We start from the raw sequence: 20373 nt of genomic DNA on the forward strand, positions 1-20373 counted from the left end.
CAGGGGCGACATCGCTTCACTGTGGTCCCGCGCTCGCAACACCACGCGTTGCCTGGGGAAGCGTGTTGGCTGCCGCTGGGAGTGGTGCAAGGAGCACCAGGAGCCGGGAGTCCTGGTGCTGCAGATCAGGTTCGACGACAACACCTTCGTCACCCCGAGTGCCAGGGGCATGCTGGAGAGGACCCTGAAGGCCGCCGTCCACTCGCTGTAAGTGGAAACCCTGAAGCGTAAACTGGACCAGGGTAAAGCCTTTGAGTTGACCAGCAAGTGGGACAACAGCAACCACTTCCTCGCCGGGAGCAGCTTCACCCATTTTACCGACGGGCAGTTCATCCACCGGGCCCGGCTCAACTGCGTCCTGCTCAATGGAGCTGTCCGCCACGGGAACCGAGACAAGCGTTGCAGGAAGTGTGACTACTCCAACGAGACCCTGCCCCACGTCCTGTGCAGCTGTAAGCCCCACTCTAGAGCCTGGCAGCTGTGCCACAACGCCATCCAGAACCACCTGGTGAAAGCCATCGAACCACACCTGGGGGAGGTTGCCGTGAACTGTGCCATCCCCAGTACCGACAGCCAACTGCGACCTGACGTCGTTGTCACCGATGAGGCCCAGAAAAAGATCATCCTCGTCGATGTCACGGTCTCCTTTGAGAACAGGACCCAGGGCTTTCGTGAAGCCGAACTCGTAAGCTGGAAAAGTTCGCTCCCCTGGCCGATACCCTGAGAGCAAAGGGCTACGAGGTGCAGATGGACGCCCTGATTGTCGGAGCCCTGGGTGCCTGGGACCCCTGTAATGAGCGTGTGCTGCGGACCTGCGGGATCGGTCGACGCTACGCACAGCTCATGCGGTGCCTCATCGTCTCAGACACCATCCGATGGTCCAGCGACATCTACACCGAACACATCACTGGCCACCGACAGTACCAGGAGGCGTGAGCCGGAGCGACATCGTGCTTTGACTATGAGAAAGGGACCAAGAGACTTTGTTCTTTGGACCATATGAACTGGAACCATAAACTCACTGAACGTTAAATCTCACCAAAGGAGGGTCAATCCATCCTCATCATTGTATCCACTCATTATACTCCACACCTGAACATACCCTCATATCTTAATGTCTGTACTTTGACCCGTCAACCTTTTACCCCCAATTGGGGATATTGCAGATTATGTATTCCTTACACCATCCAATCTTAAACCAAACTTCGCACCCCTTGATAATCTGTACGTTATTCCCTGATAACCAGAAACTTCCACGCTTAAACTCTGTACCATTCACTTTTTTTTGTTTTTAAAACATCATCTTAATTAAAAAAAATTCTTTCTCCTGGGGTGCATCCATGAGCATGGCTACTACAGAGCACCACTTGGAACTAAAAAGTGTATTGCCCAGCTGGAGCCTGGGGAAAGCTTGGTGATCACCTTTGTTAAGACCTGACGTAAAGAGCTGCATAGAAGAAGCCATTTGTAGTGCACATCATATTTTTGAGTGCCATCTACTGGCACCTAATCTTTTAGCTATTTACAAATATGATACAGAACACTCATAATAACAACCTTCTCTCCCCTGGAGAGTTGCTACCCTCATCAGTACAAAGTGTGTGTGTAAACTGTACCACACTATACTGCTAATGGTGTGTGTGTCCCATTTTTATGCATTTCCTTAGTTCCTTGTTTTAAAAAAAAACCCTTAAAATTCAGGGACTGTGTCAGGAGCAAAGTCTGATGTGGAGATCAGTGATGGAAGGATGAATGAAAATAAGTTAAACTACATCTCCAATATAAAAAAGGAAACATGAACTGCTAACCATAGGGATTATCCTGTTAAATATCAGATGTAGCCTTGGGTATTTTTGCTCAACAGAAAGTGTCTTATCAGGGACTTATATGCCAGATATCAAAAGTTGAGGAAACAGCTGTGAGCTAAGAGGGTGCAGCTGATTAAAACATTGGATTTTAGTATGCACGAAAGGCAAGACATGGATTAGAATCTGAATTAATGATTTAGTGCCAGAAGCTTTTATTTGAAAGATCAGAATTATCGAAGGGGACTGAAAACTGGAAGGGAAGAAGAAAAGAGTCAGGATTCTGTCTTACAGTAGTAACTAAAATCACAGAAGCTTGCAGGTTAACCACGGGTCCTGTAGTCTGTATCCACAAAGACAATCTCAAATGTTAATTAGTGGGCTATAGCAAAGCAAGAAGATGGTCAAGGGTAACACTCTGTCATAAAATGGTGAAAAATAAGATGATATGCAAAAATTTCACTCTCCTTGAGGGAATCATGGTAAGGATGTTAAACTCTTACAGAGTTAAGCCTAATCTGAACAAGTTTGGCAGGTTATTACTGCCTGGCTCTCTTAGTTGGAGTTGCTGTGACATGAGGATCATCTTTCAGTAATACATGACATATGGTACAAAAGCAAAGAGAGGCTATATTAAAAAAGCAAACTTTTATTAAAAATAAAGTGACAAAATGTGGAGTTTTTATTACTCTGAAAATTCACGGGGGATGGGAGGGTGAAACAGAAGAAATATAAAACGGGAAAAATGTATCCGTAAGTGAGCTCAGCAGGAGTAAGATTACTTAGGCAAATGAATGCAGTGTTAATGAAGGCAAATTTAACAAGCTCTGGTTCTTTGATTACTCTGTCTTATGCATAAAGACAAATTCTGAACCCTCAGAGAATTTGACTATCAGAAAATAATAGATTAGTTCATATTTTAGTATTGCTAATTAGTTCATCCACACACACAAATTAAGAGGCCATTAGACTGCCTGTCAATAGCATACTAAAGACAGGAAAAGCTAAGATATAGCCCTATTGATTAGAGATTTAATGTCACTGGGTCAGATGCTTCCCACTAGGATCTATATGCAAGATGGTGTGTGTGAAGATGTGCGTACCGTTTCTTTAAGACTACCAGGAAGCTAGACAGCTTTACAAAAATTCTATTTTTAACTAGGCCCAAAAGTAAACAGGCCAAGAAAAGTTAAAAGGCATCTTTTCTCATTTTGGCATTCCAAATGAAATAGTACCTGACAACGAGCCAGTTTGCCAGATCTGAATTTTAAGCTTCTGGCATACAGTATGATTTCAAGCTGCTTTCATGGTTGCCAGCTTCCACCACTCACAAGGGAATGGACAGCAGTGCAGGTTGTAAAGAGTATCTTCCAACCAAAGCATCCACTGTTGCTTTGCTGAGCTTATAGGGCAACTTTCTACATTAGTCACTGGACTGAGCCCAGCTCAGCTGCTTATGGGTTAAGAGATCAGAACTGAACAGATTTGGAGACAAATCTTCATCCTATAACAAGTGGCGTTGCTTAAAAGTATAGGAAGCTGAGATACACCAATTCTAAGAGGTCACAGGCTTTTTAGTTATCAGAATGCAGCCTGAAGCCTAACCAATCATGATCCAAGAGATACACTAAGATCCTATAGGGTAGATACTGATCAAGGTACTCCGATAGAAGAAATAAGCAGCACCTTAGCTTCCAAAGCCAGTTGAATTATGTGATCCCAGTAGCAATGGTACTATTACTATAGCCTTAAAGGAGATAAACCTGTTGAGAACAGCCATAAACCTCTTCAACAGGAGTCTCTCTCTTTGGGGATTTGATAATCCAGGTGAATTAACTGTACTATATGTTCCTCAAGGCCAGAAGGTGGCCAAATTGGTACAAGAGGTGAAGCTGATTAGAGCACCTGAATCTTTAATTTGTTTTAAAATACTCTTTTAAAAAGATTGTTTATATAGAAAAAAGGGAGGGGGCAGTGCAGATGTGTGTATAGTTTGCTTAAATCTGCAGCAGGAAGCCAGGCAGGAGAGAGGGGCTGGGAAGGTTCTAAGAAGCAGCTCTACAGTGAAAGTTTGAGAGAGAGAGAGAGAGAGAGAGAAGCTTGATAATACTGTTTTCTTTATTCTAGTTAAGTTTCTGCTACAGCATTAGAAGAAAGCAATTTTTTAAAATTCTTTACCCACTGTCACATGGGGAGGGATGCCCCCTTTACCTCTCCTCTTCCCAGGACCTTACAGAGGGATCTCTACTGGGTCCAAGATTTGCAAATAAGGAAGGGCAGGAGAAGACAGGTCAATGGTAAGTGCAGTGTCCTGCCAGCAGCCCCACAGTGAATGCTCAGAAGAGTTAATGCAACGTACTAGGAGCTAGGGTGACCAGATGTCCTGTTTTTAAAAGGGATAGTCCCGTTTTTGGGGACTTTTTCTTATATAGGCACATCTATTGCCCCCCAAACCCCTTCCCATTTTTTCACAGTGCTATCTGGTCACCCTACTAGGAGCTCTACTAATCACATCCCATAGAGCAGGCTACTAATTTGCCTGGATATGATTTTTATATATAACCAAACCACTGCATACAGTATGTACACTCAGGCCTGGTCTACACTAGGAGTTTATGTCGAATTTAGCACCGTTAAATCGAATTAACCCTGCACCCGTCCACACCACAAAGCTATTTAGTTCGACATAGAGCTCTCTTAAATTCGACTTCTGTACTCCTCCAAAACGAGAGGAGTAGCGCTAAATTCGAAATGGCCATATCGAATTAGGCTAGGTGTGGATGGAAATCGACGGTAATAGCTCCGGGAGCTATCCCACAGTGCACCACTCTGTTGATGCTCTGGACAGCAGTCCGAGCTCGGATGCTCTGATCAGCCACACAGGAAAAGCCCCGGGAAAATTTGAATTCCTTTTCCTGTCTGGGCAGTTTGAATCTCATTTCCTGTTTGGACAGCGTGGCGAGCTCAGCAGCACTGGCAACGATGCAGAGCTCTCCAGCAGAGATGGCCGTGCAATCTAATAGAAGGAGGGCCCCAGCATGGACTGATCGGGAAGTCTTGGATCTCATCGCTGTGTGGGGCGATGAGTCCGTGCTTTCAGAGCTGCGCTCCAAAAGACGGAATGCAAAGATCTACGAGAAGATCTCTAAAGCCATGGCAGAGAGAGGATACAGCCGGGATGCAACGCAGTGCCGCGTGAAAATCAAGGAGCTGAGACAAGGCTACCAAAAAACCAAAGAGGCAAACGGACGCTCCGGATCCCATCCCCACACATCCCGTTTCTACGAGGCACTGCATTCCATCCTAGGTGCGTCCGCCACCACTACCCCACCACTGACCGTGGACTCTGAGGATGGGATATTGTCCGCGGCAGGTTCCTCGTCGGACATGTTAGCGGACGGGGAAGATGAAGAAGGAGATGAGGAGGACGAGGCAGTCGACAGCGCTGGCACCGCTGATTTCCCCGTCAGCCAGGATCTCTTCATCACCCTTACCGAGATCCCCTACCAACCGTCCCCATCCCTTACCCCGGAGACAGAATCAGGGGAAGGATCAAGCAGTAAGTGCTTTAAATATCTAAACATTTATTTTTACAAGAACTGAAATATTTATAATATTAACAATGGCTGTTTATTAAAGTGCTTAAACATGTAAACAATTATCTGCAAAAAAACTGGAATATTTACAATAGTAACAAAGGGTTTTTCATGATTTGTCTGCCTTAGGCTCTTCACAATTTAGTCCCAAGTATTTAAAATTTTTTTTACAATGTCCGGTAAGTCATGATTATGCTGCCCAAGACGCTCCACTCTTTAGTCCCAGTGCACCTACGTGAAAATCCGGTCAATATGGCCGGGGATGGAGGCAAAATCCTCATAGGAGAACTCCTCGTAGGTCTCATGAAGGTACATTTCCAGCCTGTTCATCAGGTTCCTGGGTAGGGCGATCTTAGTGGGCCCTCCGTGGTAGGACACGTTACCGCGCCACGACACCATCAGATACTCTGGTATCATTGCCCTGCAGAGCATAGCGGCAAACGGCCCTGGTTTCTGAAGGCTTTCTCGAAACATCCTTTCCCTCTGGGACTCCGAGATCCTCAGCAGGGTGATGTCGCTCATTACGCCCTGCTTTGAATTAGGGAGGGGAATGTTAGTATTGGGACTGCTTTACAGCCACGCGGTGGAGGGAGAGGGGCAGCATACAGGGATCTTTCCCTGGAACAGCCGCGAGGGGGTGGGACAGGGGCATAGTTCATGCTGTCCTGATTGCTGGCAGCAGAGACTGGCATTGCTTTCAATGTGAAAGGAGGCCAGTGCTACTAGTACAGTTTTAAGCAGCCAGAAGGAGGGGCGGCAAGGGCCGTTAAAACTTTCAGTCAACCCCTGCAGACTGCTCTAGCACTAGAAGGCTCTCATTCCCCAAAATTTTAAAAGTCCTTTCCTACACACCTCACAGAAGCCCCCGTGCAAGTTTCAACCCCCACGTTTCATGTCTGGTTCATAATAAAATATTCGTTTCTGTTAATTACTGTTTCCATGATTTTATTTTGGAGGAGAGTCTGTCTGAACGAGGGGAAGGGGCATGGTAATTGGACAGGACAGTCACCTTTACCAGGGTACAGAGGCGGGGTCAGGTCCAGGATCAGGACACATACCCAGTGCAGTGACTAGTGACCCTGTTCAATCTGGGAGGTGGTTTTCATGTTCTGTGGGGGGGGGGGGTTGCTCTGTGACTTTGTGGCGGGGGAGGGCAGTTACAGATCTAATGCATCACAGAGCCCCGCAGCAGGGGAGCTGTAACCCTCCTCCCCCTGCCAGACAGTCACATAGCCGACACATACACGCTGTCCCGCCCAGGAGGGCTGGCAGGCTCTGTTGAAACAACCAGTCCACCACTGCGGAACCCGTCATTCCTGGAGTTTAGAAGCATCATTTGCATCACAACACTAAACCCGCACCCCGCCACAGTCTGCGTCCCAGGTTTAAAACATTCCCGCGAAAACAGTAATAAAGACAACGGTGTTCATTAACAAAACAGAACAGATTTTATTTTTTGGGAAGGGGGTGAAGGGGGTATGTAACTGGAGAGGATAGTCAACGGTAACTGGGTAAAGAAACGGTGGCAAGTTCAGGTTCTGAGTCCACAAACTTAAAATTCACTGGTGACCCTGCTCAGTCTGGAAACTGTCTTTCAAAGCCTCCCGGATGCACAGTGCGTCCCGCTGGGCTCTTCTAATCTCCCGGCTGTCTGGCTGGGAGTAATCAGCAGCCAGGCAATTTGCCTCAACCTCCCACCCCACCATAAAGGTCTCCCCCTTGCTCTCACAGAGATTGTGGAGCACACAGCAAGCTGCAATAACAATGGGGATATTGGTTTCGCTGAGATCACAGCGAGTCAGTAAGCTTCTCCATCTCCCCTTGAGACGGCCAAAAGCACACTCCACCACCATTCTGCACTTGCTGAGCCGGTAGTTGAACAGTTCTTTTTCTGTGTCCAGGGCGCCAGTATAGGGCTTCATGAGCCAGGGCATTAGCGGGTAGGCTGGGTCCCCGAGGATCACTGTAGGCATCTCCACATCCCCAAGAGTTATTTTGTGGTCCGGGAAGTAAATACCTTCCTGCAGCCTTCTAAACAGACCAGAGTTCCTGAACACGCGAGCATCATGAACCTTGCCCGGCCATCCAACGTTGATGTTAGTAAAACGTCCCTTATGGTCCACCAGTGCTTGCAGCACCATTGAAAAGTAGCCCTTTCGGTTGATGTACTGGCTGGCCTGGTGGTCCGGTCCCAGGATAGGGATGTGAGTCCCATCTATAGCCCCACCGCAGTTTGGGAATCCCATCGCGGCGAAGCCATCTATGATGGCCTGCGCGTTTCCCAGGGTCACTACCTTTGACAGCAGTACCTTCACGATTGCCTTGGCTACTTGCATGACAACAACCCCCACGGTAGACTTGCCCACGCCAAACTGGTTCGCGACTGACCGGTAGCTGTCCGGCGTTGCAAGCTTCCAGAGGGCTATGGCCACTCGCTTCTGGACAGTCAGGGCTGCTCGCATCCGGGTGTCCTTGCGCTTCAGGGCAGGGGACAGCAACTCACAAAGTTCGAGGAAAGTCCCCTTCCGCATGCGAAAGTTTCGCAGCCACTGGGATTCATCCCAGACCTGAAGCACTATGCGGTCCCACCAGTCCGTGCTTGTTTCACGGGCCCAGAATCGCCGTTCCACAGTATCCACAAGACCCATTGCCACCGTGATGTCCTCGGCACTGGGTGTCGTGGTTTCAGACAGGCGTGTGCTACTCTCGGAGTTCAGGTCCTCACCCCGGTGCCGTAGCCTCCTCGCCTGATTTCTCTCTATCTGCCTCAGTGAAAGGTCGATGATGAGCTGCGATGCGTTGACAACGGCCACAACTGCAGCGATGGTCACAGCGGGATCCATGCTCGCAGTGCTGTGGCGTCCGCGCTGTCACTGACCAGAAAAGTGCGCGAACTGATTTCCCGCCGGCGCTTTCAGGGAGGGAGGGCGGGAGTGACAGTTGGATGACGACAGTTACCCAAAACCACCCTCGACACATTTTTTTACCCAGAAGGCAATGGCGGCTCGACCCAGAATTCCAATGGGCAGCGGGGACTGCGGGAACTGTGGGATAGCTGCCCACAGTGCACCGCTTCCAATGTCGACGCTTGCCCCGTTAGTGTGGACTGACAAAGTCGAATTACTGTCCTTAGTGTGGACACACACGTTCGACTTTGTAATATCGATTCCACATATTCGATTTAACTAAAATCGAACTACTCTCGTAGTGTAGACATACCCTAAGAGCCAAATTATGGCTTCCTGGTACAGGTGGTAAATAATGAAAAGGATAGGCCACTGATTCAGAGAGATCTGGATTGATTGGTAAAATGGAAGTAAGCAAACAATACGTCTTTTAATATGGCTAAATGTCAATGTATACATCTAGGAACAAAGAATGCAGATCATCCTTACACAATGGGGGACTCTATCCTGGGAAGCAGTGACTGTGAAAAGGATTTGGGGGTCATGGTGCATAATCAGTTGAACGTGAGCTCCGAGTGTGACACCGTGGTCAAAAGAGCTAATGCAATCCTGGAATGCTGTGACTGAATGCACTCCTGTATTCACACCCTATGCACCACTGTACTAATCTTTGTACAAAATATGCTTTGTGATATTATTTGAAAACTAATAACTTGCTTGTCAATAATATCATGGTAAAATGTGTGTAGCAACATTATATGTAAAGTTATTAATTCCCCCTGAATGATGTTGGTGGCACATGTTCAAACCCACGTAGCCCTGATTAGGTAGGACTGGTCAGGTCAAGCAGGTCCTAAACAAAGAAATGTGTGTTTACTTCAATTTACATATAAGTTGTAAACAGGGTCCTCAGACAGCAGAGGGGGAAGACAGGAGACAAGGCAATCTGCATTTCAGCAAATAGAGGTGAAAAGAAACAGCATGCATTCTCTGTCACCACTAGACACCATGTCACCTTATTTATTGCTTGAATAACTTTAACTAGCTGTTACCCTCAGGAAAATACAATTCAAAGGGTAACAGAACTACAAAAGTGAGGGGCAAAAACACCCCAAGTTCTCTCTGTCCCTATCCATCTCTCTCTCTTTCATCTAAGAGGATAAACTAAACAGTCTCCAGACCTGAAATTTGGTCAGCACTGTTGCTGGAAGCCCTGTTGCTGGAAGCATGTGGTAAGAACTTCACCTTGAACCAAGTCTAGTTTGTTAAGTTTAGAAAGGTTTTATCTTTATTTCTCTTGTAACCATTCCTGACTCAATGCCTTATACTTAGGGCCCTACCAAATTCACAGTCCATTTTGATCAATTTCATAGTCATAGGATTTTAAAAATCATAAATTTCATGATTTCATATATTTAAATCTGAAATTTCATGGTGTTGTAACTATAGGGGTCCTGATCCAAAACAGAGTTGTAGGAGGTGGGGGGTTGCCAGGTTATTGAAGGGGGGTCTCGATATTGCCACCCTTACTTCTATGCCTTTGCTGCTGGTGGCGCTGCCTTCAGAGCTGGGCGGTCAGAGAGCGGCAGCTGCTGGCCAGGATCCCAGCTCTGAACACCACTGCCAACAGCAGCACAAAAGTAAGGATGGCATGGTATGATATTGCTACCCTTACTTCTGTGCTGCTGGTGGTGGGGTGCTGCCTTCATAGCTGGGCGCCTGGCCAACAGCCACTGCTCTCCGGCCACCTAGCTCTGAGGGCAGTGCAGAGGTAAAGGTGGCAATACCATGACTCCCTTACAATAACCTTGCAACCCCCCACAATCCTCTTTTGGGTCAGGTCCTCCTGTTTGAGAAACACTGGTTTCCCCTGTGAAATCTGTATAGTATAAGGTAAAAGTATACAAAAGATCAGATTTCACAGGGGAGACCAGATTTCACGATCTGTGACGCGTTTTCATAGCCGTAATTTGGTAGGGCCCTATTTATACTTGAACTCACTTAAAACTCTTTTTATAGTTAAATAAACTTGTTTGTTTTATTCTTTAATTAAAACGAATCCAGTGTTGCCAACTGTTTGGGTAACTTCATTTAAGGTAGCAGACTGTTGTATGTTGATCCCCTTAAAGGGGCAATGAATCTAATATATTTGGACTCCAGGAGAGGGCTGGACAGTGCAGAACACAGGTTTGGGGCAGGGGAGAGAGAATCCAAGACTGGGAGTGTGTTGGGGTCATCCTGCAAATAGTAGCCAAGGCTACTGGAAGGCAGAATGCAGCGGTGTTTGCAGACAGGCTGCTGAGGTCAGAATTGCTGGACCAGGGCTATGGCTATACACAGACACTGATGGAGTGACCTGCATGCTGTTTGGCTGTTTGTGAGTGGCACATGTGGGAACTACAGGAACAAAGCATTGTGAGGCACCCCAAGTTGCAGAGTAAGGGTGACAACCCCTTACTGGTCTGGATTGCACCCTGGAATGTCATAGATGCATAAACAGGGGAATTTTGAGAAGGAGTAGAGAGGTTATTTTACCTCTATATTTGGCACTGGTGTGACCACTACTGGAATATTGTGTTCAGTTCTGGTGCCCACAAATCAGGAAGCATGTTGATAAATTGGAGAGGGTTCAGAGAAGAGCCACAAAAATGATTAAAAGATTAGACACACGCCTTACAATGATAGACTTAAAGAGCTCAATCTATTTAGCTTAACAAAGAGAAGGTTAAGGGGTGACTTGATCATAGTTTATAAGTATCTACACGGGGAACAAATATTTAATAATGGGCTCTTCAATCTAGCAGAGAAAGATATAACACGATCCAATGGCTGGAAGTTAAAGCTACACAATTCAGACTGGAAATAAGGCGTAAAATTTTAATGGTGAAAGTAATTAACCATTGGAACAATTTACCCAGAAGCAGAGCAGATTTCCCCCTCACTGACAATTTTTAAACCAAGATTGGATGTTTTTCTAGAAGATATGCTCTAGGAATTATTTTGGAGAACTTCTACGTCCTGTATTATACAGGAAGTGATCCTAGATGAGTGGTGGGCAACCTGTGGCCCGCGGGCTGCAGGTTGCCCACCACTGTCCTAGATGATCACAGTGGTCCTTTCTGGCCTTGGAATCTACAAATCTAGGTGCACATAATGAAGAGAGGAGGGGACCCCAGTGTTCCTGTACCAATGCAGCCATACTAAAACTGTCTTCATGCTCTGAGCTCCAGGGTGAGTGCCAGGGCTGACTTCAGCATTTAGGGCTCCAGAAGAGGTTTGCACAGAGACTTGTGCAGATTGTGGTCCCACTTGCCATACAGCAGTTTACAAGTGCACAGCTGCGCTGGGGGAAGCACAAACTACACCTTTAACAAACAGCAAGGGTGCTGGGTAAGCATTTCCATTCCCATCATCCCTGTTGGCATTATGCCTGTACTTGGCTTATGGCCTTGGCTGCTTGTGAGATCACCCTCATGGGTTCATCACACTACCAAATTTATCCCTTTCTTCCTTGGCTTTTTCAGCCAAAAGTTGCAGCTTCCTCTTATACCAACTCCCATAGCTGCATGGCTGTCAAAGGGAGCTGTACTAGGTGTATTCCATCTGTGATGTGTTTGTGGGAAGAGGTGGGGGGTAAACTATGTGTATTATCCACATTGTGATTTTCCCTGGCTTAACTCAGTTAAGCAACTGATTGATGGATGTCACAGAGATGGAAGAACATACCTTCCTCTCTAATATCCCCGAATAGTTCATCTCTCACCTCCCTCCCAGAAAATGAATAATCTTCCAGTTTCCATCTGATTATAGAAAGATCCTCAATGCCGATCCCTCCCACATGCTGAGAAGTCTAAGGTGACACACATTCAATTCTTGTTCCCATTTCATCTTTGCCTTACCATTGAAGAGTATTTTCTCAGCTCTTTGTAACTAGATCTTTTCAGATAACACGAGCACCCCATAAGCTGTCAGATGGATACTCAGGATGCCTTCCAAGAAGCCCTGAGAGAAGTGGTGGCTCATTTGAAGTGATTTCATACATTTGTAGATTTGAAGACTAGTAGGGACCATCATGATCACCTAGTCTGGCCTTTTGCATAGGACAGACCAAAGAACCTCATCCAGTAACTTCTGCATCAAGTCCATAACTTTTCTTTGATAGCAGGTCTTTTAAAAAGACAACCTATCTTGATTTAAAGACTTGCAATGGATGCATTTGGATATGTCTGAGTAGGACAGTTTGTGAGCAGCTAATATAGGTTCACAGTATGAAAAAGGCTGAGAACCCCCTATCCTAGTTCAATTAAAGATTCAGTCCTTTATTAAAAATAAATAAGTAAGCTGCTCTAAGCATTACCTTGTTCCTTTTCCATGGCAATTTGAAACACAACATGGCGTACTCATTTTGTGTATTTCTAACCAGTTTTAATATTAAACTTTTAAATTCTACAACTTTTATATAAAATTTAGATGACAGTAAATGCCTTCAAAAGAGCAGTAAATTAGTCATGTGACATAAGTCAAATAGCATTTAAAAGAACTGAAAAATTCATGTTGATTAAAAAGAACACCCCTCAAAAAACCCCAAACCAAGAGTCAAGTTCACTAAATTCTCACATTATCTGCATCACCTCGATGCAAGTGGCATGGCTATTTGCAAATGTGGATAAAATCTGTGAGCAGTCATTTTTGCTGCAATGCCCTGATTTGCTCAGTGAGCAGTCATATTGATTTGAATTCTCTGATTTGAAGGGATTACATTACTAGCATCACGATGGGGGGAAGAGGGAAGAAACACAATCACTAGGAGATTCAGAGATAATCTATCTGACATTACTAGTGGAGCTTGTTCAACAGAAGCCTGCCTAAGGATCAACTAACAAAATTGTGAATGTCTGTCAAGTTTAAATGTAGTTTCCTCCTGCATCTGGCAGAAGAGAAAATGGATAGGTGTTCACTGCAGCGTCACTTAGAGAGCATGCATGCTCTCTTGTACAGTAACTCTGCTCAAAAATTATCATCAAAATGATTATGTAAGACATAACACTTAGAGTTCCATTGTCAGACAGTGGAAACCTCACACCTACAATGAGTAAGTGGATCCTAACTGCCATTTTATGAGTTAGTTCTGCATCGGCAAAGGTGGTGGTAATAAGAACTTGTTTTCTATTTTTTTAAAAATAGTTGTGAACATTGAGATTACTGAACTGTGCATTGACTGAAGCTGTTAGCTTCTCTTGTTGCTGAAGATGTACAGACCACAAAACTTTCAAGAATAGACCTGGATGCAGTCTGTTTAAAGCTGACTGTGTGGAGAAATTCCATACGATCTTTGTATGTTGTTATCTTTAGCCTCAAAGTGATGAGATTCTATAAGAAAGGTCCATACAATTTTTAGAACTAATAAAAGTTCATAGTTTAATTAGAGTAAAAAACATGTGCTTTAGGATTGGAAATTAATACCATCCTTAATACTATTTTTCAGAGTTGTTTTAATGACCATTGTGTAACTATGCATGTGGTTTTCTAATATAAATAATGTAGCCATTTTATTTTAATTTTTTAAAATATCACAAAGCCAGGTTCACCTGCTGAACTAATGACCTGAGAAATTTCAGGTTTACTGAGATTTGGAAACACTAGAAGACCTATGCTATAGCTCAGTGGTGTAACTAGGCATTTTAGCGCTCAGGGCGAGCAAGCATATTTGCGCCCCCTACCATTTTTCATCATTTTTACACCCCCCGCATCTTTGCGCCCTGGGCGGCTGCTCTGCTTGCCCCTCCCTGGTTATGACCCTGCTTAGCTAGACTCTTAATCATGTCTATAATACATAACTTTAGCCCAATACTGTAGACTTTACCATATCAAGCCTCCCATAAAAACACACAGTGTGGTAGGCTACATTTAATTTACCATACACCTTTGATTATCTCACTCTTACTCTGCTCACTAATCCATCTCCTCTAGGGCTAACACTCCAAATCTCACAACAGCTTCAAATAGCCAACATTTAAAAACAAACAGCAAAAAACCTCCACATCACCCACAGCCACAAATATGCAGCTTTCAACAAAAAATTGTGACATGGCGATTTTCAAAAGTAACTACTGATTCTGAGTGCCTAATCTGAGATATCCTAAAGGGGCCTGCTTTTCAGAGGGCAGCACTTACTGCAGCATCCAAGCATCTGCAACTCTGGATCCGCCTTGCTCTTTTTAGCTAGTGAAAAAGTTGAGAGCACTTACGGTTTCTATTACCTAGATCAACAACAATCTCCTTGTAGAAGAGAAACCTACCACCTCCCCTAGAGCACACCATAATCCAGCTAGTACTTACAAATGTCACTCAACACAACCAACCTCTTTGGGAGGATTTAGAGCTCCCCAGAGCCTCTAGCAGCAAACAAGGGTAAACCAATTACCACCCAGAAACCCAGCTCTCACTTCTGAGTATGCTAATTGAGAAGCTTGACAAAGGCCCTCCAACTCCATCTAGGTAGTGTCAATAACCTAGACCTTTCCCAGTAAGGCTTCAGGTTAGGACATGGAATAGAGACAGCAGGGCCGGCTTTAGGCCAATTCCACCAATTCCCCCGAATTGGGCCCCGCACCTAAGAGGGCCCCGCGCCCAGTGGCAGGGACGCCCAGAGTGGGGGGCAAATGCCAGAGAATCCCTTCCCTGGCTAGAGGCACCTTTTTAATTTTTACTCACCCGGCAGCACTCCAGGTCTTTGGCGGCGGGTCCTTCACTCGCTCCGGGTCTTTGGCGGCACTTTGGCGGCGGGTCCTTCAGTGCCGCCGAAGACCCGGAGCAAGTGAAGGACCCGTCGCCAAAGACTAGGAGTGCGGCCTGGTGAGTACAAGCCCCACGTGTTTTTTTATGTGTTTTTTTTTTTTTAGTCATCCCTGCCGGGGTCCCGTCGAAACTGTTCGAATCGGGCCCCGCACTTCCTAAAGCCGGCCCTGAGAGACAGCACTGGTGGCAGCAATAGCTGGCATCCAAACTTATATTGTTGGATCTCTGCGCCACATTTGTTAAAGTTAACCATGGAATCATGCCTTTCCCCTCTCAGAGATGTGGCAGAGTTTAGCTGGATCACACTGAGGATATGTCTACACTAGGGTAAAACAAAAAATATTCTCACTAGCGCTACTACTAGGCCCAGTTGTATCAGGACTCTTATACCAGGGTGATAGGTGACTGCATTAAAAACAAAAAACAAAACAAAGTAGATAATCAGTATTAGCACTGCTGGGAGCCCTAGTGTAGACAAAATTCAAGCAATTTCTGGTATTTTAGCACCATGTCAATTTAACCTGCTTTTGATTTGAGAGGAGCTGCACAGGTCATGAATTTGGGTACAATCTGGAATTATGAAAAGAGTTTTAAGACTGTATGTATAACTCAGAGAAAAAAAGAGAGCGGACTATGATCAGAGGCCATGACACTTCAGAGTTAATATTGTAAAAGTAAAGAAGATGCTTGAGTTTAAGGTTAAGCACAAGGATAATGGCCTGAAACTAAGGTAGGAAAAATTTAAGTCAGACATTAGGAAAACATTTCTTATCATAAGGATGATTAGATATTGGACTAAGTTCCCAAAGGAAATTGTTGAGTCAAACACCAGAGGCTTTCAAAGGAAGACTAGATAAAGGAAGACTCATGCAATTAATACAAAGGGCAACTGTCATAACTATAAAGGGAAGGGTAACAGCTCTCCTGTGTACAGTACTAAAATCCCTCCTGGCCAGAGACTCCAAAATCCTTTTACCTGTAAAGGGTTAAGAAGCTCAGGTAACCTGGCTGACACCTGACCCAAAAGACCAATAAGGGGACAAGATACTTTCAAATCTTGGGGGGGGGGAAGGCTTTTGTGTGTGCTCTTTGTTTTAAGGGGTTGTTCGCTCTTGGGACTGAGAGGGACCAGACATCAATCCAGGTTCTCCCCATCTTTCTAAACAAGTCTCTCTTATTTTCAAAATTGTAAGTAAAAGCCAGGCAAGGCGTCTTAGATTTACTTTGTTTTCTCAACTTGTAAATGTACCTTTTACTAGAGTGTTTATCTTTGTTTGCTATACTTTGAACCTAAGACAGAGGGGGGTCCTTTGAGCTCTTTAAGTTTGATTACCCTGTAAAGTTATTTTCCATACTGATTTTACAGAGATGATTTTTACCTTTTTCTTTAATTAAAAGCCTTCTTTTTAAGAACCTGATTGATTTCTCCTTGTCTTAAGATCCAAGGGGGTTTGGATCTGTATTCACCAGGAGTTGGTGAAAGGAAGGAGGGGGGAAGGGTCAATTTCTCCTTGTTTTAAGATCCAAGGGGGTTTGGATCTGTATTCACCAGGAGTTGGTGAAAGGAAGGAGGGGGGAAGGGTCAATTTCTCCTTGTTTAAGATCCAAGGAGTTTGGATCTGTATTCACCAGGAGTTGGTGAAAAGTGTCTAAAAGCTTCCCAGGGTAGGGAATGGTGGCAGCGGACCAGAACTAAGCTGGTAGTTAAGCTTAGAAGTCCTCATGCAGGCCCCTACATTTGTACCCTAAAGTTCAAAGTGGGGATACAGCCTTGACAGCAACCCTGCACGAATGGCTCAAAAGGCCTCTTTCAAGTCATTTATGACTCTATTCTTAAAAAATCTGAATTGTGAACTTTTGTAGCATCATGTGAACAAAGAAGTAAATATGAAGTTTCCTACAGAAACAGAAAATACATTTAACTTTAAAACTATTAGTTTTATCCTCCACTGAGATTTTTTTTCTGTGATACCAATGGCCTGCTTCTGGTAAAATGATATTATAACAATTCTATTTAAAAAAGATATTTCAGCCATTTATCAATGCAGTGACATTGGAAAGATAATTCAAACTACAAAAACATTTTATATCAAGAAAACAATGGTGTTTGTAAACTTGCCTTGTGAAACACAATGGACATCATGAAAAAATCCAGCAAGAAATTCTCTGAGATATCTCTGTAGTCAAATTGGAAGAAGATTACAGTAAAGCTCAAAGTAACAAATTGATGAACCGGATTACAGAATGAGGATCGGAGCAGCTTCATCCCAGCAATTGTTATCAGGAAAATATCACAGCTGTGGGAGTGAGGGAAAAGCAAACCTAATCAAGTTAACATAACAAAAACAATTAGACTATAACTAATGAACATGAATAACCATATCAGACCTACTGTCGATTGGTATGTCTATCTACACACATACCGTTAATTTATTTTTATATTAATACTAGTTTTTGTTTTAATAATCATGTTTATTTAATCCATCTGCAACAGCACAGTTTTACATTGCCAGCATTACATATCTCTGGAGAACTTACAGAGCTGTAACACGGGAACAATTCTGTATTATAAGAGTAGTATCCATTATTGTAGTAAGTACCTTATAACATAATAAAGATAGAATTAAATAAAATCCCTAAAATAAATTTTCAACTTGTGACTTAAGTCTGGCACCATTAATTTATAGCACTACAATTTATACAGCTTTATATTAGAAAGCAGCCTGTTGCTAACTACAGGCAATAAGCCTGAATCACCATGTTATCCAACTTTAGGCTGGTGCAGTGATGAATCAAACCCAGTATTTGTAAAATGCTGAAAATAATCCTCCATGCCAATTACAAAACAACAGAATACTTGCGAAAGCATGTGGCAATTGACAGCTCAGAAAGTTCTAAATGGAGTGGTGCATTTTTGTCATTTTAAGGCTCACAGTTTGTGCAATTCCAATTTTTTTTTTTTTTTGGTGGCATTCATTCACTGCATTTTTAATGCAGATCCAACTTTATTTGAATTCAGGCCTAGTCATCACTGTCTGAATGAAATGCCAAAAGACCTCATTTCTTACCTTGTCAGAGATTTCTTTCAATTTTATTTGGATTTCTGAGTGCAAAACTAGGGACTACAATAAAGTATTTGTGACCGTTTTAGAACACCCCCTCAGTGGGATGAGAACATTTGTTGGATTTGATGTTCATCAAGAACAAAATTCTTGGGGCAGTGACGAAGATTTTAATGGGGAGAGGCATAAAATCACAGAGCAACAACAGCAGCAACTGAAAGACCCTTTTCCTGATCAGGTCGATAGTTATGCTCACCTAATATTCACAAAATTTCAGGCAGAAAGGAGTTTTTTGAGCATATAATTTCTTGCTAGAGGATAAGGGAGCATTGCTTTCTGGTAATTCTCTCTCTTTAAAGATATTGCCACACAGGATTCTTTTTTGGGGGGGGGGGGGGGAGTTGTCTTAACCTCCCAGTGGAAACATGGTACAACTGCCCTAGCTCAGAGTGATCTCTTTTTGTTGTTTAACCTCTTGAGGCAATGACAGTAGCAGGCAACATGGTAAGCTGCCCCAGACTGTCCAATATGCACCACCAACCACCACTCCCTTTGGTTCTGGAACATTCCAGTCAGTTTCCTACAGTGCCGGAAGCAAGGGCTCCAACCCCTGCTCATCATCCCTCCCCCCCCCACACACACACTCCCAAAACACACACAGAGCAATGCCATTTTTTAAATCACAAAAACAGATGCAATTAGAAAAGTCAAATACATCCAGCCAGATAAGAACAACAAGATGAAATTGCAAAAGCACATTGCCTCAAAAAACATCCCTCCAAATTCTGAGGGGAGGTGGACAAGTGAATGAGAATCTTGCAAGATGATATCTTAAAAGTAGAATTACAGGCATGGAAAGTAACTTCCCCTTCTTTAAGCTACTGTATACATGACATTCTTCTTCCTGGAGAGTATGTAGCTAAGAACGGAGAGATAATACAGCCCTCTGTAATAAGAGGACTAAAGAAACAAAGAATCCAGGGCTGCCCTGCCTTAGCAGGAGATGATAGCCCTGCTGGCTGCTTTGCTGAGACTCTTTCAAGCCCTTCTACCCTAGCAACCAGGTTTTGGTGCAGTTAAGCAGGTGTTGTTAACACCTAGCATGTCCAAACCCAGACAGAGATATTCGGTGCTGGCGTTGGCTCCTGCCCCCCTTTTTTGTCTCTCACCCTTCAACTAATTATCTCTGGAGGAAACGTGTTGGGAGTTGATTGGTGCCTGTCCCACTCCGCTCAGATAATACAAGATTTTGGGACTGCTCTTCACTCGCCCTACTGCCTCCACCCGGATTCTTCCACACAGTTGCCCCAGGGGGCTTCATTTCAGATGTCATAACCAGGAACAATACTTTACCCTTGTTTGGTGCTAGAGGCTCTGGGGAGCCCTAAATCCTCCCGAAGAAACTTCTTAAAAAAGAATTATTTAAAAATATATATGTGGTACCCACATTTGGCGGTTTCTGCACTTCATCCTCACATATGTTTTGCAAAAGTCAGATAAAAACTGAAGGTAGGTAATTTTTCATCTCAATTTCTTGAGTCATACAAGCTGATTTCAATTTTCAGATTACAAGGTCCAACTATCTTAACAACTCATGATTTTATTGCAAGTCGTGCAATGTTTTGAATTTTTTTTCTTGTTCTTATGATGCAATTTCTGTATTCAAACCTGTGCAGTTTTGCCATTATCCCTCAACACTGAAGGTACTTAGCCACTGGAACAACTAACCTAGCGATGTAGTGGATTCCCCATCACTTGAAGGTAAAACTGGATGTCCTTCTGAAAGATGCTATAGCTCAAACAGAAGTTACGGGTTTGGTGCAGGAATTACTGGACATGATTCTATGTAGTATTTTATGCAGGAGGTCAGACTAGAGGATTATAACAGTCCCTTCTGGCCTTAAAATCCACAAAATTTAAATGGTCATCATCTCCCACTGCTTTCAATGGGAGCTGAGCCAGGCTGCCTTGAGGGACTAAGGGAGACACCTTAGTCATTAGGTGAGGGCAAGCAAGGATATAAGAGAATGGGGAGGTGCAAGGAATGAGAGTGTAGAGCAGCAGGGCAGGAGACTGTGGTAGGATCATGAGGAGTCAGAGGAGTGTGGGGAGAATTAGGTAGACAGAGAGTTGCAGGGTATTATGAAATGCAAGAGGCTGACTGAAGAGGAGTGCAGAGAAATAAGCCAGGCTGAGGGGGTGGCTG

The 20373-nt window shown here is 44.2% G+C and overlaps 1 protein-coding gene across 2 annotated transcripts in view; it reads right to left on the reverse strand.

The window, feature by feature from the left end:
• The window catches only part of PCNX2 (pecanex 2), a 240349-nt gene that overhangs the window by 91944 nt on the left and 128032 nt on the right, over positions 1-20373 (reverse strand). For both annotated transcript variants that reach the window (XM_065401279.1, XM_065401278.1), the window contains exon 21: positions 17225-17402. In XM_065401279.1, coding sequence (XP_065257351.1) covers positions 17225-17402 — 178 coding nt within the window. The remainder of the gene's footprint in view (positions 1-17224; positions 17403-20373) is intronic.

Source organism: Emys orbicularis, chromosome 3 (assembly GCF_028017835.1).
Source record: "Emys orbicularis isolate rEmyOrb1 chromosome 3, rEmyOrb1.hap1, whole genome shotgun sequence".
NCBI classification, from domain to species: domain Eukaryota; kingdom Metazoa; phylum Chordata; order Testudines; family Emydidae; genus Emys; species Emys orbicularis.